Raw genomic sequence first — 21537 nt, forward strand, 5'->3', positions numbered from 1 at the left:
ACCTGCATTGAGGTCCTGCGCTGGAGGCCGATTGCACTTATGCCCTTCAGCGGGGCTGGGTTTAATAATTTAGGGGGTCCTGCTTCAATCGTTGGTTGTTTTCTTTCAGTTATTTATAACCTTTTTGACTTTCCATAGCATTTAAAATAAAAATTCAAATCCCTTACCACATGTACAGCGGAGACCCTTTCCCACCTTTTTGATCTCATCTTGTGCAGATAATACTCCCAACTGATTTCATTTCAGTTGTATGAACACGGCAAATTCTTTTCCAATTTAGGATCTTTGTACATGCTCTGTAGACCACTCCCAGCTTTCTCTGCCCCACCCCCAAGCCCCATAGTTAGACTGAGCATTTTAAAGTCCCATTCATTCCAGAGACTTTCATTTCAACGGAAATACAATTTGAAAACTCCAGGTTTGTCTGCTGCCCCTCTGACCTCATTCATCTTTCACCAGCTTGGCTTCAACCACAGTGGCCATGTTTTTCTTCCCTTAAGTGTGCCAAGCTTGTTTCCATCTCAGGGCCTTTGTATGTCAACTGTTCCTCTTGCTTGGAATGCTTTCATCCAGTCTCAGTTCAGTTTTTTCCTCTTAGAGAGGCCTTTTGTGATGACTAGCTAAAAACAGCCCAGCCCTTCTAGGCACTTACGGCATTTATTTCTGGTTTATCTTGGTCACAGTATTTTTAAATATCTAAACCATATTTAAAAAATGTGTACATTATTCTCTCACTAGGATGTAAACTTTTTGAGTGTGGGGATCCCATCTGTTTGATACATAGTTATATAACCTCCACTTAGAACAGAGACTGGGAAATAAAGATACTCAGTATTTGTTGATTTCTATTCTACTTCTCTTCTCACTCACCTCAAGCATCACTTCCTTCCCTTCACTTCATTCTCTCTGTCACCCCAACATATTTACCTGGTTAACATTTATCATACTTTGGGGTTACATATTCTTTTACTTGTTTGTCCCCACTGGAATATAAGTTCTCTGAGGGCAGATAGCAGACCTTATGCTTTTTATTTATCTATTTTTGGAGATAAGCATGATTTAAACTCGTGGTGTAGAAAAATTGTATACCTACGAGCCAAGTCTTGTTGAAAGTTTTGTGGTATGTTCTTAATGTGAGAAATTTGATGTCTTAATTTATAAAGTAAGGAATAACTTCATTATATTGCCAAAAATACAGAGTTACGAAATTTAAGGACTGCCTTGCAGAGCAGATTGATGTTGTCTCTGGCCTGTTCCAGTGCTGTCAGTGTCCAGACTAAAAATAACTGTCATAGTAGCACAGAGTACACAGTTCCTTGACCCCATGTGTGGTATCAACAATTAAGGAAATGAGCTATTTTTAAGTCAGAAAAACTAGGATTTCACAACATTCTCCTAGCTGTGTATCTATTATTTTATGTAAGAAAAAGTTTTACCGTCATTGTTCAGCAATTTGATCATACTGGGTAGACTGAGAAGACAATTGTAATCAGCGAGGGAGACCAAGTGAGTGGCTTTGAAAACAGGCTTAAAATCCTGTATTTGCATGATATAAAGACATTGTAGATATAGACTGTTTAATTGCTCTTTTAGATATTTAACATTTGCTTTTGCTTATTTGAGTGAACCTGCTGTCTTTAGACCTGGGTATATGTGTATGCAAACCTAAAAATAATTGGATGAATAAGCTAAGCTGTGGCTATATATATGTACTTTTAAACTGTGGTTATTTTTAATTCTGGGCAAAGTGTCACCAGTTAGCCTAGAGATGGTGAGGAATGGATTCTATTCCAGGTTTGAATTACCTTAACAGTTTGTAGGAGCTGGAATAATAGGGATCCAGGCAGGATGTAGGAAAGGAATAAATTTGAGATCAAGGAATCAGATCATTTTGTGGAGGAGCTCCAGTGGCGCCGTCGGTTAGTACTCGGTACTTACACAGATCATCTTGTGGGGTGGATGCAATCATATTTAAAACATGCAAATGAAAATAGAATATAGAAAGCTTAAAAAAAATAGTATACCATGGATCAAAACAGAAACTTATTCTGAACAGATACAGAGATTACCTTTCTTATATACTGGTATTTGCCTGGGATTCCCAGACCCAATTCCAATGTGAGTGTATAGAAGCTTCCCCACGCCAAAAGCAATTCTTAAGACACTAACAGAGTGTCTGAGAATTCAGCTCCGTTCAGCTCAATTCTTACACTACCCGGAAATAGTGTCCCGATTTCACTATTTGAGCGCTCAGTTGCCCAAAGACTATCCTCCACTTTAGAAGCTGTTACCTGCGCTTTTGACCAACTGTCTATGAATTGGCTGGAGTGGCCCACAGAACTCGGGAAAGCAGTTTACTCACTAGACCAGCAATTTATTATAAACGATGTAACTTAGAAACAGCGAGATGGAAGAGACACATAGGACAAGGTATGGGGAAGAGGGACAGAGCTTCCAAGCTTTTTCTAAGCATGACATTCCCCCCAAATCTTCATCTTCATCTGGAAGCTTTTGAAGATCCCTCTCATTGGCTTTTAGAGAGGCTTCATTACCTAGTCACAATTAAATTTCTGACCACTGGCAAATGAGCTCAATCTCCAGTTCCTCTTCCCTGCCTAGAGTTCAGGGGTGGGAATGGCATTTCCCATCTTCAGCAGTGTCCCAAAAAGTCACCTCATTAATATAACAAGACACACCCTTGTCACTTTCTACACTTAGGAAATTCCAAGGTTTTGGGAGCTGTAAGCCAGGAACTATGAATAGAGACCAAATATATATGAGAAATATATTTCAGTCATCTGAATGACCAACATACATATATTTCTTATAACTCACACTCTTATAGCAATTCATTATATTACTATAATGTAAAGGAGGCTTCATTATAACATAAAGCGTCCTTTCTGAGTACTGTTTTTTTTTAAAAAAAAAAAAAAGATTTATTTATTTATGCATACAAGAGCTGGGGTACAGGCCAGAGATCTGGGAGAGGGCTCACCAGAGACAGAGTGGGGAACAGAACAGGCAGACTGACTGAAACACACTCCTGAGGGGAGCAGCAGGCGAGACAGGAGCGGTCTGCTTCTCCATGAGGGTTGCTTACTGAGGCTGTGGATTGCTTCATAGTGCGGTGCTTAACCCCTTGTGCCACCAGGGAGGCCTCCGTAAGTACTGTTGATTTAGATTTGTCTAAGTTTATTTTGCAGTGTTTCTTTTTTGGAGAATTTACTCAGATTTGACACTGAAGTAAGTATATATATATATAATTTACTAATTGTAATGTGAATGAATAGGGAAAAAGAAAGCATATAATAGCTAGCCATTATTGGGATGGTGTTCACAGTGGAATCCGTGGAAGATTTTCTCCCTAATTGTCATTACTTATGACAGAGTTTAAAATGATGCACCCAGTGATTGCAAGAAATATTTTATTTATTTTTTAAATATTTATTCATTTATGCATACAAGAGCTGAGGCACAGGCCAGAGATGGGGGGTGGTCAGGGAGGGAGGAGGGTGAGAGGATCCACCAGAGACAGTGGAGAACAGAACAGGCAGATTGACTGAAATACACTGCTGAGGGGAGCAGCGGGCGAGACAGGTGAGGTCTGCTATGCCATGTGGGTTGCTCCCTGGCTGGCTGGGGATCACACTTGCTGCAGAGGCTGTGGATTGCTTCATAGTGTGGTGCTTAACCTCTTGCGCCACCAGGGAGGCCCGCAAGAAATACAGTGGAAAGCAGTTCATGATTTAGTCCTTAGCATGGACTAGAAGTATAAAAATGCTTCTTAGCAAGTTATACTTACATATTTCATAAGGTTGTGCTAAATAAATGTCTGTTGGGCCTCCCTGGTGGTGCAAGGGGTTAACTCAGCACTATGAAGCTGTTAGCAGCCACTGCAGCACGAGTTCGATTCCTAGCCAGGGAGCTGACCCACATGGTGTGGCAGACCTCTCCTGTCCTGCCTGCTGCTCCCCTCAGCAGTGTATTTCAGTAGTCTTGCCTGTTCTTCTCCCACTCTGTCTCTGGTGAATCCTCTCACTGCTCCCCCACACCTCTGGCCTGTACCCCTGTTCTTTTGTGCATAAATAAATACAAATCTTTTTTTTTTTTTTAAAGGAACAAATATCTGTTAAGTTTTCTCCACCCAAAATAGAAAGCCATGGACATCTTCAAACTCGGGGGGTGGAGGAGGAAATGAAATGAAAATTTGATATCCCTCCTACCTACAGCTGATAGGTACTACTAGAACACTTACCTTGAATAAGTACATTTGCAACCTGGGTTTTAGCTCTCTGAGCTGATAGAATTATTTGCTATTTGCACTTTTTATTAGTTCAGAAGAGAACGAGGCTATTTCTACTATGATGGGACAGTTTCTTTTAATGTGTAGCAATGTGTGTGTTTTAAATTGAGGCAATACTAGCTTACACCACTATAGGTTCCAAGATTGCATTTTCTCACCATGCCCATTACCAAGTATAAGAGAAATTTTTTTTTAAAAAAGATTTATTTATACAAGCGCTGGGTACAGTCAGAAGCGTGGGAGGTGAGAGAATTCACCGGAGCCAGAGCAGGGAGCAGAACAGGCAGACTGACGAAGTACACTGCTGAGGGGAGCAGCAGGAGGTAGGAGAGGTCTGTGCACCATGTGGGACCCTCGCCGGCGGCCGGGGATCGAACTGGCGCTGCAGAAGCTTTTGGCAGCTTCGCAGCCCAGTGCTTAACCGCTGCGCCACTAGGGGAGGCCCTAAGAGAAATTTTTAAATGAAAGCGTTTATAATTACACCTGATTTAAGTCACCTTGTAGGACCTGAATAGACAAGATTAATAAAAGACATAATAAGAAATTGAAACTGAAAAAAATAGAAGCTGTAAGATACTGTCTTTAATAGACAACTCATTTACAATGCTTAATTTATAAAATCTACCTGTAAACTACTTGGCGGCAAAGCAAAAAAAGGACCAGATAGAAAGGGCTACCCAAAATAATCCCTGTTCAGAAATTAAGGGGGGAGATTATAACATAACATAAGCTGCTGCTTATAATGGTTCTTAATAAGTTGACATAATATTAAAGCTAATGGAGATAAAAATTATGACCTACAAACATAAGTATATAAATACAAATATCTGTGTACATGTATCCATGTGTGTATTTTTAGTGGTTTAACTTGATTTAAGGTTGTAGCCTGTAAGAATATATAGCTTGTCTCACAAAAATTTCTTTTTTTTAAATGTTTTTTTTTAATTTTTATATTCCCCATACAATTGCATCCCCCTTATTTTGACCCCAATCCCTCTTTTCTCCGCCCCTCCCCAGTAGTGTGTCTCTGGTTCATAGTTGTTTGTTGATTTTGATTTTTTCTTTCTTATAGTTATTCTTTTTCCTGGTCCGTTACTTAGGTTTTCTAGATTCCTGCTATGAGTGAGACCATCTGGTATTTTTCTTTTTCTTTCTGGCTTATTTTGCTGAGCATGATCCCTTCCAGCGCCATCCATGTTGCTGCAAATTGCATGAGTTTATCTTTTTTGAATGCTGAGTAATATTCCATGGTGTATATGTACCACATCTTCTTGACCCAGTCATCTATTTTTGGGCATTTGGGTTGTTTCCAAAGCTTAGCTATTGTAAATAGTGCTGCTATAAACATAGGGGTGCAGGTGCCCTTTGGAATTAATGTTTCTGTGTCCTTTGGGTAAATATCCAGGAGTGGAATTGCTGGATCATATGGAAGCTCTGTCTTTAGTAGGTCGAGGAATCTCCACACAGCTTTCCATAGTGTTTGGATCAGTCACAAAATTTTCTTTAATGGTGTTTGTTTTCCTAGTTTTGTGGGTTAGTATTGCATTACTTTCTGACTTTGTTTTTATGCACGCACCTATTTTCAACATAGTCAACAGACTGATTCTTCTTAAGCCCAGGTTAAATAATGTCTTTTTATAAAACCGTCTAGTAGCCTTCCTGTCTCACTTGGAGAAAGTAACTGAAGTCCTTGCAGAGACCTATGAGATCCCACACAATCTGTATGTGTATCCTGCCTGCCCCCAATCTTTGTGATCTCGTACCAGCCTACCTTCACTGGCTCCATTCCAACTGCAGTAACTCCTTACTATTTCTAGACCATGCCTAGACCTTTGCATTTGTTTGTCCCTCTTTTTGGATGACTTTCATCCAGTTATTTTTATAGCTCACTTTATTTTCTTCACTTTCTCAATGACTCCTTCCCTTACCACCCTGTTTAAAATTTTATTTGTTTTGTACCTTCTGCAACATCAATAGCCCCTGGTCTCTTTACTTTTTGTCTCCCTGGCACTTTCACTGTCTAATACATTTTATTTATTGTTTGTTTGTTGTCTGCCCCCAATAGAATATAAACATTAAGGGAGGAGCTTTTGTTATAGAATAGTGTGTGGCATATAGTATTTGCCCAATACATATGTATAGAATGAATAAATGAGATCTTTTGCGTTTGGTTTCTTTCACTTAACAAAATTAATCAAGTTTTACCCACATTGTAGCATGTATCAGACTCTGTTCTTTTCTATGGCTGAATAATATTCCATTTATGCACATACCACATTTTATTTATCCATCCATTGTGTTAATGGACATTTAGGTTGTCTCTATTTTTTAACTATTATGAATAACAGTTTAATGAGGATTCATGTGTACATGCTTGTGTGGAGAAATGTTTTCATTTCTCTTGGTTATATAACTGAGTGGAATTAATTGCTGGATCATACAATTATATATGTTTAACATTTTTGTTTTTCTGGTTATAGCCATCCTAATGTAATATGAATTAGTGTATCAGTTGGTTTTGATATGCAGATTCCTAATGACAATGATATTGAGTATTCTCTCATGTGCTTATTTGCCATTTGTGTATCTTTTTTTGACAAATGTGCAGAGGTCCTTTGCCTATTTAAAAATTGTGTCATTTATCCTTTATTCTTGAGTTGTAAAAGTTCTTCATATGCTCTATATACACAAGTCCTTACATACATGATTTGCAGAGATTCTATTCTGTGGGTTATCTTTCTGTTTTCTTGGTAGTGTCCATTGAAGCACCCATATTTCTATTCTTCCATAGTTCATCTAGACTTTTTCTTTTGCTGCTTGTGCTTTTGGTCATCTAAGAAACAGGTGCCAAATCTGAGATCATGTTTTCCCTAAGAGCTTTCTGTTTATAACCCTTACATTGAGGTCTTAGACCCATTTTGAATTAATTTTCTTTATATGGTACAAGGTAGGAGTTCAGCTTTGTTCTTTTGCATGGGGTTATTCACTTGTTATGGCTTCATTTGTCAAAAAGCATATTCCTCTATTGAAGCTACTAGAAGTTTCCAGGAAAATTTTACTTAAAGAATCTCACTTTGGCTACTGTGTAGAGAATGGCTACTTATGTATGTCTAATGGGCCTCCCTCGTGGCCAAGGGGTTAAGCACAGCACTATGAAGCTATCGGCAGCCACTGCAGCACAAGTTTCATCTCTGGCCGGCCACGGAGCTACCCACATGGACTAGTAGCAGACCTCTCCTGTCTCGCCTGCTGCACCCCTCAGCAGTATATTTCAGTCCATCTGCCTGTTCTGTTCCCTACTCTGTCTCTAGTGAATCCTCTCAACCCTCAAACCTCTGGCATGTACTCCAGTTCTTGCATGCATAAATAAACAAAATCTTTATTTTTTATTTTTTTTTAAACTTTTTTTTTTTAATAGGGGCATGTTTTTTTTTTTTTTTTTTTAATTTGTTTGTTTGTTTTGTTTATACATGCACTGGGTACAGTCAGAATCGCGGAAGGGTGAGAGAACTCACCAGAGCCAGAGCGGGGAGCAGAGCAGGCAGAAGGACCGAAGTACACTGCTGAGGGGAGCAGCGGGCGGCAGGAGAGGTCTGCGCGCCATGTGGGACCCTCCTCCGGTGGCCGGGGAGCAGCCGGGGATCGAACTGGTGCTGCAGAGGCTGCGCGCAGCTTCGCAACCCAGCGCTGAACCGCTGTGCCACCGGGGAGGCCCTAAATAAAATCTTTAAAAAAAAAAAAAGGGTAGTGAAATTGAGCAGCCAAGTGATAAGGAATGAAGAGCAGAAATGTGTATCTGAAAAGTCACGAGAATAAAATGTTTCAAGAAGAGAAAGCAGCCTACTGTGGAATCCTGCTGGATAATAAAGATGTAAGAAATGGAACTAACCTTTGGATTTGACAATTATGTTTTGGAAACTTTTGAAGAAGAGCATTTTGGTAGAATAGTAGTAATAGATTAGAATTGGTTGGGAAATGAATATAGGGAAACAGAATCTAGAAATGACTCTTAAAGAAGCTGGAGAGAATGTTTGTTGGTATAGGGAAGCTTAATCCTAAACATTATATAGAAGACTAGAGTAGCTAAAACAACTGACCAAAAAATTTTAAGTGACAGGAATGAGCCTACTTGAGAGGCTTTAAGACTGTTTAGCTATAATAATTGAGACTGTATGGTATTGGGGGTACGCCACACATAAGTCATTAGGTGCAAATAAAAAATCTAAAATAGATTGAACCATACCTGCTGATAGTTGACAGAGGTTCAAAGGCAATTCATTTTAGAAAGACTATTTTCCTCAACTTTTGCAGCAAGTGGTGCTAGATAAGAAATGTGTATCAGGGCCTCCCCGGTGGCGCAGCGGTTGAGTGCTGGGTTGCGAAGCTGTCCGCAGCCTCTGCAGCGCCGGTTCGACCCCTGGCTGCTCCCTGGCCACCGGAGAACGGTCCCACATGGTGCGCAGACCTCTCCTGCTGCCCGCTGCTCCCCTCAGCAGTGTACTTCAGTCCTTCTGCCTGCTCTGCTCCCTGCTCTGGCTCTGGTGAATTCTCTCACCCTCCCGCACTTCTGACTGTACCCAGTGCTTGTATAAATAAATAAATCTTATAAAAAAACAAACAAACAAAAAGAAATGTATATCCATAAGCAGAAACATGAACCTACTTAAAATTTACACCTTATACTGAAATTAAGTCAGTTATCATCGTTTTAAATATAAAATGTAAAACCATGATACTTTTACAAGAAAACACAGGAGAAAATCTTTGAGAACTGAGATAGGTCAAGAGTTTTTACACAACATAAAATCACAGTCCATAAAAGATTAGAAAATCAATGAATTGAATTTGTTTTTTTTAAGATTTATTTATGCATGCAAGAGCTGGGGTACAGGGCAAAGACTCAGGGGGATGAGAGGATCCACCAGAGACAGAGTGGGGAACAGAACAGGCAGACTGACCGAAATACACTGCTGAGGGAAGCAGTGGGCGAGACAGGAGAGGTCTGCTGCGCCATGTGGGTTTCTCCCTGGCCGGCTAGGGATCAAACTTGTGCTGCATTGCCTGTGGATTGCTTCACAGTGCAGTGCTGAAGCCCTTGCGCCACCAGGGAGGCCCTGAATTTAAACAAAATTAAAAATTTGTTTTACAAAGGACCCTGTCAAGAGAATGTTATAAATATCCGTAATTAGCAACAGAGAAATGCAAATTAAAATAACAAAAAGGTACTACATGCTCTGCTAGAAGGACTGAGATAACAAATGACAGCTCCTAATGCTGAAGATACAGAGAAACTGGATCTCTCATAAATTGCTAGTGGGACTGTAAAGTGGTATAACTATTCGGGAGTTTGGCGGTTTTTTAATAAAGTTAAAGATATATTTATCGTATGGCCCAGCAGTAACATTCCTGGGTATTCATCCCAGGGAAATGAGAACTTATGTCCACACAAAAACTTGTATGTACATTCATGGTAACATTTTTGTCATAACCCAAAACTGGAAACTTCAACACAGATTTCCTTCCATGGGTGATTAAACATACTGTGACCCATCCAAACTATGAAATGTTACTTGGCAATAAAATAAGACAGACTTTATGGCATGCAAAAATTTGGGTGAATCTCAGGTACATTAATTATGCTGAAAAAGGTGGGTAAAAAACATTTTAGGGCCTCCCTAGTGGCGCAGGCAGTTGAGCACAGCGCTGTGAAGCTGTCCGCAGCTTCTGTAGTGCTGGTTCAATCCCTGCAGGCTGCGGAGATGCCCACATGGCACAACAGAACTCTCCTGTCTCACCTGCTGCTTCCCTCAGCGGTAGATTTTGTCAGTCTGCCTGTTCTGTTCTCGGCTCTGTCTTTGATTAATCCTCTCACCCTCCCACACATCGGGCCTGTACCCTGGTTCTTGTAGAAATAAATAAATCTTTAAAAAAAAAAAATTTTTTTTAGGCCTCCCTGGTGGTGCAAGAGGTTCAGCACTGCAGTATGAAGCAATCCACAGGCTCTGCAGCACGAGTTCAGTCCCTGGCCAGCTACAGAGAAACCCACATGGCGAGGCATACCTCTCCTGTCTTGCCCGCTGCTTCCCTCAGCAGTGTGTTTCAGTCAGTCTGCCTGTTCTGTTTCCCGCTGTGTCTCTGGTGGATTCTCTCTCTCTCTCTCTCTCTCTCTCTCTCTCTCTCTCTCACATACACACACACACACACACACACACGCACGCACGCACCCCTGTGTCTGGCCTGTACCCCAGCTCTTGTGTGCATAAATAAATCTTTTTTAAAAAAAATGTTAAAACATTGCTGATCGCATTATTCCATTTATAGGACATTTTAGAAATGACAAAATTATAGAAATGGAAATCAGATTATTAACCAGGGTTTAGGGAATGTAGGGATGGAAAAATGATGTAACAGTCTTGTTTGTGGTGATTTTATATATATATATATATATATATATACACACATATATATATGTCACACGTGTATTTACATAGATATATGACAAAATCACAGAAAACTACACATACACACAACAAATGAACCCCTGTTTAAAAAAATGAACTCTAAATAAGGCTTGTACATTGTACCAGTGTCAATTTCCTGATTTTACTTTTATACTATACTGTAAAATGCTATCTTTGGGGAAAACTGGGTGAAGGGTACAGAGGATAACTCCTTACATTTTTTTTTTTGTAATTTCCCAGTGAAGCTATAATTATTTTAAAATGAAAGTGGGGAAGTTTGCTGGGAAGAGGAACAGAGAAATGCAATGTTAGTTTCAACAGCGTTGTTAGGGTTTCTGTTTTAATTTTCCTTTTGTAGAAAAGCTGGGGGATATTAAAATATTTATGTGTACTGATGAGAATAATCCATAAAAAGAAGAAATTGGTGAGGCAAATGAGACTGGATAATAAGAGCAAAATATTTTTCTTAAATCTTTGACTTTGAAGGCTTTTAAAGTAATAATTAAAAAAATCTACCATGTACATATTTGTTATCTACAAGTGAATTTTTCACAATTTATAGGCAAATGTGGCCATACTAATGTTCTGAAAATTTCCATGCTTTTGTATTATATTATAGAACTAGATCACCAAATAAAATATAATTCCGAGAATTTTTATCACACTTGCTGGTGTTCATTTTTAAATAAATTCAGGAGTTTTATGTGTTACTTTCTACTGTTTTCCCTTCCAGGTTTTCATCTTTTTTTTTTAATTACAAAAAGATTTTAAGAAAAACGTTTATGGGCCTCCCCTGGTGGCACAGGCAGTTGAACGCAGCGCTGTGAGGCTGTCAGAAGCCTCTGCAGCACCAGTTCAATCCCGGCCAGCCGGCGAGGGTCCCACTTGGCACGGCAGACCTCTCCTGTCTCACCCGCTGCTCCCCTCAGCAGTGTATTTCATCAGTCTGCCTGTTCTGTTCCCTGCTTTGTCTCTGGTGAATCCTCTCACCCTCCGCTCATCTGGCCTATACCCTGGTTCTTGTAGAAATAAGTCTTTAAAAAATAAATAAATAAATGTTTATGAGCCTCCCTGGTGGCACCAGGGGTTAGATTGCAGTACCATGAAGCTGTCGACAGCCACTGCAGTATGAGTTTGATCCCCAGCCAGGGAGGTGACCCACATGGCGCAGCAGACCTCTCCTGTCTCCCCGGCTGCTCCCCTCAGCGGTGTATTTCAGTAGATCCATATGTTCTGCCCCCCCCATCCCCCGTCTCTGGGAATCCTCTCACCTCTGCACCTTTAGCCTGTATGCATAAATAAATCTTGTATGCATAAATAAATCTTAAAAAGAAAAAATAAATAAAATAAATGTTTATGAATAACCATAATTATTTACAATTTAAAAATTAAATGAGTGCTAGTTCTGTTTTGCTTTGTGGCATATAGTAGATTTTAATTTCTGTATCTGTTATGAAATTATTCTATTGTTTTGCCCTTTATCTAGAATATAGTGATATCAAAATGCTTACTACAAATTATTTGTTGTTTATTTCAGGGATACAGCTGGTCAGGAGCGGTTTCATACCATCACAACCTCCTACTACAGAGGAGCAATGGGTATCATGCTAGTATATGACATCACCAATGGTAAAAGTTTTGAAAACATCAGCAAATGGCTGAGAAACATAGATGAGGTAAGACCTGAAAATCCTTCCTAAACATGGTTGTGTGCTTGGTTGGTAAGAATATTCCATCTGATATTTAGGATGCCCCTTCCCTTTATGGCCTGAAAATTCCCACCCCCAAATTACGTGTTTTTTCTGATGACTAGTTCCAATGTGAAGAGCTCTGTGTTGACCCTGTGTTGAGTCACTCATTAGTATAAACTGATATAGGTAGAAAGAGGTCTCTTGTGAATAACAGGATATTCCTATTACTCAGGGAAAAAAGTCTGTGCCAGCCATGGGGCAAAACCCAAATAACTGTGTGTTGGTTTTGTCTGGTAAAGAATACCTGGTTTTCTAACATGTGAGAGATTGGCTTGGCCTACTTTTCACTCTGTTGTAGAAATTTAAACTTTATTTAAATGAAAAGAACCTGATTTGATCCAAAAACACTTTCAAAAGGATTATATGTCGTGATCAAGAGGAAATTACCTAGAAATGCAAAGGGTGTTTCAGTGTAGGAAATCAATGTAGTACGTTGTATTAATAAAAGACAAAAAACACAAATATCTCAACAGACAGTTAAAATATTTGACAAAATCCCACATCTTCAATGATAAAAAACACTCAACAAACTGGGAGTAGAATTCGCTCAGCCTAACAAAGGACAGCTATGAAAATTCCATAGCTGATAAGAATGCCTACTCTGACCACCACTGTTCAACATTGTACTAGATATTCTGGCTAGGGCAATTAGGCAAAGTAGGGGGACACTCAGACTGGAAAGTAAAACTATCTCTCTAGAAAATCCTAAGGAATCCATACACATAAATACCAAAAAATAAAATGATTTGCACTTACAAATAAGTTCAAATATAGAAATCAGTTGTATTTCTATACTTTTAACAGTGAACAATGCAAAGATGAAATGAAGGATATAATTCTGTCTACAATCGCATCCAAAAGAGAAAAAGAAAAGAAAAATTTACCAAAGAAGTACAAGCCTTATGCACTGAAAACCATTAAAATATTTTTGAAATAAATTCAAGATCTAAGTAACTGGAAAGACATCCTGTGTTCATGAACTGGAAGATTTCTTAGTACTGTTTTCTGTAGTCCACATGCCTGCCCAGCATGTGTATATGAGTATGAGGAAGGCATAGGGAAAGCAGTTCCCTCCATACTGTTCAGACTATGTGAATTATAAAATGATAATGGAAGAAAATACCACTTGAAAACATAGAACCAAACAATCTTGCACTGCTGCCGGAAACTATTGCTCTATAAGGCTTGAGTCATGACTGTCATATCAGTCCTCCAGTATACAGGAAGCTCCTGCTTTAAGGTAGACACTTTCTTGGAAGATGGGCATACAGCAAGAACCAAGTAAATCATCCCCTATCTTTTCTTAAGGGTTAGAAAGTACCGGCCCTCTATTAGTATGAAAACTAAAAAAAAAAAAAAAAAAAAAAAAAAAAAATCTGAGAGAGGGGGGGAAATCACAGTTTAAGATGAGAACTGAAGAGATGAGTAGAAGTAATCTTGCTAAGGATGGGCTGGTGGACGGACTGTGATGAATTTTAAATTTAAGACAAATCATATCCTGACTTCGGGATATTCAGGGAAAGGTGAGCTAGACCAATGCTACGTGATACGTGACTATTTTCCCATTCCATGGTTGCCTTTTCATTCTTTTGCTAGTGACTTTTTTAAATGTCTTTTTTTTAATTGTATTATTTTTTATTGAAGTAACAACATTGGTTTACAACACTGTATATGATGTGTAGTTACAGATTCGCATCTCTTCAGGTGTATGTTGCTACACCACACCTACCATCAAAGCACCCATAATCTTCAGCCATAGTCCCATTGGGCACCTGTTTCCCTTTACTACCAGCTCCCAAACTCCCCTTCTTGTAGCCTCAGTTCTGCAGTCAGATTTCTTAGGTTTGTTTCACTGTTAAAGCGAAATCATCTGGTGTTTGCCTTTCTCTGTGTGCATTATTTTGCTTTAACATAATCTCAAAATATAGAACTCTTCACAAATTTACATTTCATCCTTGCACAGGGGTCATGATAATCTCCTGTAACTGAATTTTAGTGTATGTGCTGCCAAAGTGAACACAATAGTTCCTTTGGCATAAATGTCTTAAGTTTTGTTTAAGTATAATTTGTTTATTTTGATGCTTATATATACTGTTGATCAAGACACCATTTTCAACCTCATAAAAAGACTTGGAAAATGAATTTTATTTGTGATTTAATATCCTTAAGTTTGGACACTTGACTTAATTTTAATATGGGTCTAATTTATTTACTGTTTCATTTTCCATAAAATTCAATTGATTTAAAAGTTCATTAATGGGGCCTCCCTGGTGGCACAGAGATTAAAGTCTCAGCACTATCAAGCTGTCGCCAGCCACTGTGGCATGAGTTTGATCCCTGGCCAGGGGACTAACCCACGTGGTGCAGCAGACTTCTCCTGTCTCTCCTGCTTCTCCCCTCAGCAGTGTATTTCAGAAGATCCTCCTATTCTGCTCCCCACTCTGTCTCTGGTGAATCCTCTTAGCACCACTCCCTTGCACCTCTTGCCTACACCCCAGTTCTTGTATACATAAAAATGAAGCTTTAAAAAAAGTTCATTTAAATTGAATTGTGCATCAAAATAAAAATTTGAACCATTTTCAAATTCAGTGTCATAAAGCTTTTGCCATATGTTTTCTTCTAAGAGTTTTATAGTTTTAGGTTTAATTTGTGTCTTTTATGTATTTTTGAGTTCATGTTTTATTTTTTTTTTTTTATAAATTTTATTGTTATATTCCCCATACAATTGCAGCCCCCCATTCTGACCCCAATCCCTCCCCTCCCGCCCCCGCCCCCCTAAAAGTGTCTCTGGTTCATAGTTTTTTGTTGATTTTGATTTTCACTTTCTTATAGTTATTCATTTTCCTGGTCCCTTATTTAAGTTTTCTAGATTCCTGCTATGAGTGAGACCATCCGGTATTTTTCTTTTTCTTTTTGGCTTATTTCGCTGAGCATGATCCCTTCCAGCGCCATCCATGTTGCAGCAAATTGCATGTGTTTATCTTTTTTGAATGCTGAGTAATATTCCATGGTATATATGTACCACATCTTCTTGATCCAGTCATCTATTTTTGGGCATTTGGGTTGTTTCCAAAGCTTAGCTATTGTAAACAGTGCTGCTATAAACATAGGGGTGCAGGTGTTCTTAGGAATTGATGTTTCTGTGTCCTTTGGGTAAATACCTAGGAGTGGAATTGCTGGGTCATATGGAAGCTCTATGTTTAGTAGGTCCAGAAATCTCCACACAGCTTTCCACAGTGGTTGGACCAGTTTGCACTCCCACCAACAGTGCAGAAGAGTTCCTTTTTCTCCACACCCTCGCCAACATTTGTTGTTGCTAGTTTTTTTAATATGTGCCATTCTCACTGGTGTAAGATGGTATCTCATGGTAGTTTTGATTTGCATTTCCCTGATGACAAGTGATGTTGAACATTTTTTCATATGCCTGTTGGCCATTTGCGTTTCCTCTTCAGAGAAGTTTCTTTTAAGCTCTTCTGCCCATTTTTTGACTGGATTATTTTCTTTGTTGTTGTTGAGTCTCATCAGCTCTTTGCAGATTTTTGTGATCAGTCCTTTATCATTAGTGTTGGGTGCAAAGATGTTCTCCCAGTTGGTGGGGTTTCTCTTTGTTTTTGTTATTGTCTCTTTTGCTGTGCAAAAGCTCTTTAATTTGATATAGTCCCAGCTGTTTATCTTTGCCTTCACTATCACTGCTTTGGGTGATGTGTCTGTAAAGATGTCTTTGATGTGCAAATCACGTAGTGTTTCGCCTATATTTCCTTCTATATATTTTATGGTTTCAGGTCTTATGTCTAGTTCTTTAATCCATTTTGAGTTGATTTTTGTGTATGGTGTGAGGTGGTGGTCAAGCTTCATTCTTTTGCATGTAGCGACCCAGTTTTCCCAGCACCATTTATTGAACAAACTTTCTTTGCTCCAATGCATAGTCTTTGCTCCTTTGTCAAAGATTAGTTGACCATAAACCTGTGGGTTTATTTCTGGATTTTCTATTCGATTCCATTGGTCTGTATGTCTGTTCTTGTTCCAATACCATGCGGTTTTGATGATTATGGCTTTGTAGTATAGTTTGAAGTCTGGGAGTCTGATGCCTCCATTCCCTTCTTTTTTTTTCAGGAGAGCTTTGGCTATTCGGGGTTTTTTGTGATTCCATATGAATTTCATCAATAATTGTTCTATTTCTTTGAAGAATGACATTGAAATTTTGATTGGAATAGCATTGAATCTGTATATTGCTTTTGGAAGGATGGCCATTTTAATAATGTTTATTCTTCCAATCCATGAGCAGGGGATGTCTCTCCATTTCTTTGTGTCTTCTTCTATTTCTTTTAACAGTGTTTTATAGTTTTCTTTGTATAGGTCCTTTACCTCTTTTGTTAGATTTATTCCCAAATATTTGATTTTTTTTGTTTCAATAACAAAAGGGATGGTCTTTTTGATTTCTTCTTCTTCAGATTTATTGTTTGTGTATAGGAAGGCTACTGACTTTTGCGTGTTGATTTTGTATCCTGCCACTTTACTGAACTGATTGATGAGTTGAATTAGCTTTTCTGTGGAGATTTTGGGGTTCTCTATGTATAATATCATATCGTCTGCAAATAGTGACAGTTTGACTTCTTCTTTTCCTATTTGGATTCCTTGGATGTCTTTCTCTTGTCTTATTGCCCTGGCTAGGACTTCCAGTATTATATTGAAAAGCAATGGTGAGAGTGGACATCCTTGTCTTGTTCCAGATCTTAATGGAATTGCTTTCAGCTTTTCACCATTGAGAATGATACTGGCTGTTGGCTTGTCATAGATGGCCTTTATGATGTTGAGGTATGTTCCTTGTATCCCAAGAATTTCAAGGGCTTTTATCATGAATGGGTGTTGCACTTTGTCGAAAGCTTTCTCAGCATCTATTGATATTATCATATGGTTTTTATATTTCTTTTTGTTGATGTGTTGGATAACGTTGATTGATTTTCGGATGTTAAACCATCCTTGTGCCCCTGGAATGAATCCAACTTGGTCGTGGTGAATTATCTTATGGATACATTGTTGGATTCTGATAGCTAAAATTTTATTGAGGATTTTTGCATCAGTGTTCATTAGGGAGATTGGCCTGTAGTTTTCCTTTTTTGTGTTGTCCTTGTTCGGTTTTGGTATTAGTGTAATGTTGGCTTCATAGAACGTGTTTGGTATTGTCCCTTCCTTCTCAATTTTTTGGAAGAGTTTGTGAAGGATAGGCACTAATTCGTCTCTGAATGTTTGGTAGAATTCATTTGTAAATCCATCAGGTCCTGGGCTTTTGTTTTTGGGAAGGTTTTTGATTACCATTTCAATTTCGCTAATTGTAATTGGTCTGTTTAGGTGTTCTATTTCTTCTTTATCTAGCTTTGGGTGATTGTAGAGTTGTAGGAATTTGTCCATCTCCTCTAGATTGTTAAACTTGTTTCCATATAACTGTTCATAGTAGTTACTGATTATTCTTTTGATTTCTGCTGTGTCCGTTGTGATTTCTCCTCTTTCATTGATGATCCTGTTTATTTGTGCTTTCTCCCTTTTTTCCTTTGTGAGCCTGGCTAGGGGTTTGTCTATTTTATTGATTTTTTCAAAGAACCAGCTCTTGGTTTCATTGATCTTTTGGATTGTTTTTTTAGTTTCAATTTCATTTATTTCTGCTTTGGTTTTTATTATTTCTTTTCTTCTACTGGCTTTGGGGTTTTTTTGTTGTTCTTTTTCTAGATCTTTGAGCTTCGAGATTAGGTTGTTTCTTTGCGTTCTTTCTTGTTTCTTGATGTGAGCTTCTATTGCTATATATTTTCCTCTTATTACTGCTTTTGCTGCATCCCATACATTTAGGATATTGGTGTCCTCCTTGTCGTTCAATTCAAAAAATTTTTTAATTTCTTCTTTGATCTCCTCATTAGTCCAATGGTCTTCCAGTAGTGTGGTTTTTAATCTCCATGAGGTAGGAAAGTTCCTTGCCTTCTTTTTATGGTTTATTTCTAGTTTGATGCCTTCATGGTCAGAAAAGATGGTTGATATGATTTCAATCTTGGTGTATCTGTTGATGTTTGTCTTGTGCCCCAGTATGTGATCGATCCTGGAGAATGATCCGTGTGCGCTTGAGAAAAATGTGTACTCCGTTTTTTTGGGGTTTAGTGTTCTATAGATGTCTGTTAAGCCCAATTGCTCTAGGTCTTTATTTAGAGCTTTGGTTTCTTTACTTATTTTTTGTCTTGTTGATCTATCCATTGTTGATAGTGGTGTGTTGAAGTCTCCCACTACGTATGTGTTTTCTCTGATGTCTGTTTTCAGAGAGGACAACAGTTGTCTGATATATTTTGGTGCTCCTTCGTTTGGTGAGTATATGTTAATGAGTGTTATTTCTTCTTGAAGTATTGTCCCCTTGATCATAATGTAGTGACCATTGGGGTCTCTTTTTATCTTTTTGAGTTTGAAATCTGTTTTATCTGATATAAGTATAGCTGTTCCTGCTTTCTTTTTTGGTCCATTTGCTTGTAGGATTGTTTTCCATCCTTTAACTTTGAGCCTATTTTTATCTTTTGTAGCTAAATGTGTTTCCTGGAGACAGCAAAAGGTTGGGTTTTGTTTCTTAATCCAGGCTGCAACTCTGTGTCTTTTTATTGAAGAGTTTAGTCCATTTACATTTAGAGTTAATATTGATATGTTAGCATCTGTATTTGCCATTGTGTTTGTCTTTCCTTTGATTTTATTTATTCTTTTAATAACTTTTTTTTTTTTTGGCCTTCTTTCATTGTTATTCGTCCCTCTGAGGTTCTGGCTTTAGGACTCCTTGTAGTATTTTTTGGAGTGGGGGTTTAGTTGCAATGAAATTCCGGAGTTTCTGTTTGTCTGGGAAGGTCCATATTCTTTCTTCAAAGAGGAAGGAGAGCTTTGCGGGATAGAGTATTCTTGGTTGGCATCTGTTTTCTTGGAGTCTGTTGACTATGTCCCTCCACTCTCTCCTTGCCCGTAGTGTTTCTTCGGAGAAGTCTGATGTCAGCCTGATTGGTTTTCCTTTGAATGTTATCTGTTTCTTCCCTCTTGCCAGCTTCATTATTTTTTCCTTGTCCTGGATTCTTGGGAGCTTTACTATTATGTGTCTTGCTGTATTTTTCCTTTCGTCGTGGAAGTTTGGTGTTCTTCTTGCTTCTTGTATATCAATTTTCAGCTCCTTCTTCACATTTGGGAAGTTCTCTTCAATTATCTCTTTGAATATTTTCTCTGTTCCTACATCTCTCTCCTCTCCTTCTGGTATTCCTATAACTCTTATATTTCCTTTCCTCATGGAGTCAGATAGTTCCCGAAGTCTTTCTTCGTTCTTTTTCCTTCGTACTTCTCTTTCCTTTTCTGTTTTGGTTCTTTTTATTTCTGTGTCTTCAAGATTACTTATTCATTCTTCCATTTCATCTATTCTGCTTTCATTGCTTTTCCCAGAATTCTTTAGTTCTTCCATTAATTCTTTGATCTCCTGCATTTCTTTTACTTCCCTCTTTAGGGACTCAATTTCTTTCTTCTGACCATTGTTTTCCCTCTCTAGGGACTCAATTGCATTCTTCTGATCGTTGATTATTTTTCCCTTATCATTGTTTTCCTTTATGACTTCTGTCAGTTTTTTAATCACGGCAATTTTAAATTCTCTTTCTGGAAGGCTCAGAAATTCTTCCAAGTTATTGTCGTTGCAATCTGGGGGCTGGCTTTCTTTTTGTGGTGTGCTTTTTCTCTGGAGAGTTGCTAGGTTGCGTGTGGTTCTTCTCCTCCCTACTGTCTGTTTTCTAATTTGCCGTATGCGTTGGGACACTGTGTTGTTGGGACTTGCCGGCATCTTGGGTGGGCTTCTCTGTTCCCCTCTGGTTCTTCCAGGAGTCATCTGTCAGTTTCAAGCAGCCTTTACTGGAGAAAGGTCCCTGTTCTAAAATGCCGATGTGGGGACACACTCCCCTGTGCGCCTGGTCTGCCCCGGTGGTGGGTTCCTGCTCCCCTCTGGGCTTGGACTGCAGGCCAGAGGGGGTCTGGCGTGGGCGAACTTCCCCCGCTCACCTCTGGCTCCTGAGGAAGCCTTCTGCAGGTAGTCTTTACTGAAGAAATGTCCCTGTTCTAAAATGGTGATGTGGGACACACTCCCTGCGCTTCTGGTCTCAGGCACACTCTTCTGCGCGCCTGGTCTGCCCCGGCTGTGGGTGCTCGCTCTCCCTGTGGGCTCAGACTACTTGTTCAGAAGGGGCCCGGTGTGGGCTAACTCCCCAGCTGGCCACTAGCTCCTTCAGTAGCCTGTGCTGGGGTCAAGTCGCTAGGTGGCACCAGAGATCTCTCCTAGAGCCCTTGGGGAGCTGATTTTCCACCCCGTGGGACAGGGAGCAGAGCGGGGATGGTAGGGTACACCTCAACGGCTTTGGGGTGCTGTGTCTGCCTTGTGCCCCACCGTCGTGGGGAACCCACGCCCCTAATTTCGTGCCCCGGGTCTCAGTTCCAAAGCCCTCAGTTCCAGGACGCGGGCTGTAGCCCAGATCAGTGGCGCGGGAATGGCGCCTTTTGAATCCCGCTCCCCTGCCTGGGCGCCTTGTTCCTGCTCACTCAGGGAGGGCCTCCGCCGTCTCCCCGCAAGCCTAGGTCGCAGCTTGCTTACCGGGCGGCCCTGGGCAGCTGGAATCCGAGCGCCGCTTTCGCGCAAGCTTACCGGGCGGCGGGGGCTGTGTGCTGGTGCTGGTCTCCTCCTGGGGGCGGGGCTCTCTTCAATGGCGCCTGGAGCTCACCTCCGCGGCGGATCCTGCAGGGTTCGCCTCAGCTCCCGTTCACGGGGTGTGGTGGCTGAAGTAGTTCCTTTCCACTCACAGTCCCGCTTGCTGCATCCGTTTTTCTTGTTGGGCGTTTTGGTTTGCTGTTTCCCTCGTCTCTGCCGGTCGGAGAGTGCCGCCTCTGTGGGCGGGGGAGGGGAGCAGGGTTCTGCGCTTCCCTCCCTTCTCGTCCTCTTTTATGGCCACTTTCTTCTTCGGGCAGTTTGCTGGAGTAGTCC

The 21537-nt window shown here is 39.8% G+C and overlaps 1 protein-coding gene across 1 annotated transcript in view; it reads left to right on the forward strand.

Annotated features, from left to right (window-relative positions):
• Positions 1-21537, forward strand: part of RAB10 (RAB10, member RAS oncogene family) — a gene marked incomplete at both ends in the record, with an annotated part of 65417 nt that overhangs the window by 38720 nt on the left and 5160 nt on the right. The window contains one exon of the mRNA XM_084234663.1: positions 12305-12443. Coding sequence (XP_084090789.1) covers positions 12305-12443 — 139 coding nt within the window. The remainder of the gene's footprint in view (positions 1-12304; positions 12444-21537) is intronic.

The sequence above is a fragment of the Talpa europaea genome (genome assembly GCF_964194135.1).
Source record: "Talpa europaea genome assembly, chromosome: 6".
NCBI classification, from domain to species: Eukaryota; Metazoa; Chordata; class Mammalia; order Eulipotyphla; family Talpidae; genus Talpa; species Talpa europaea.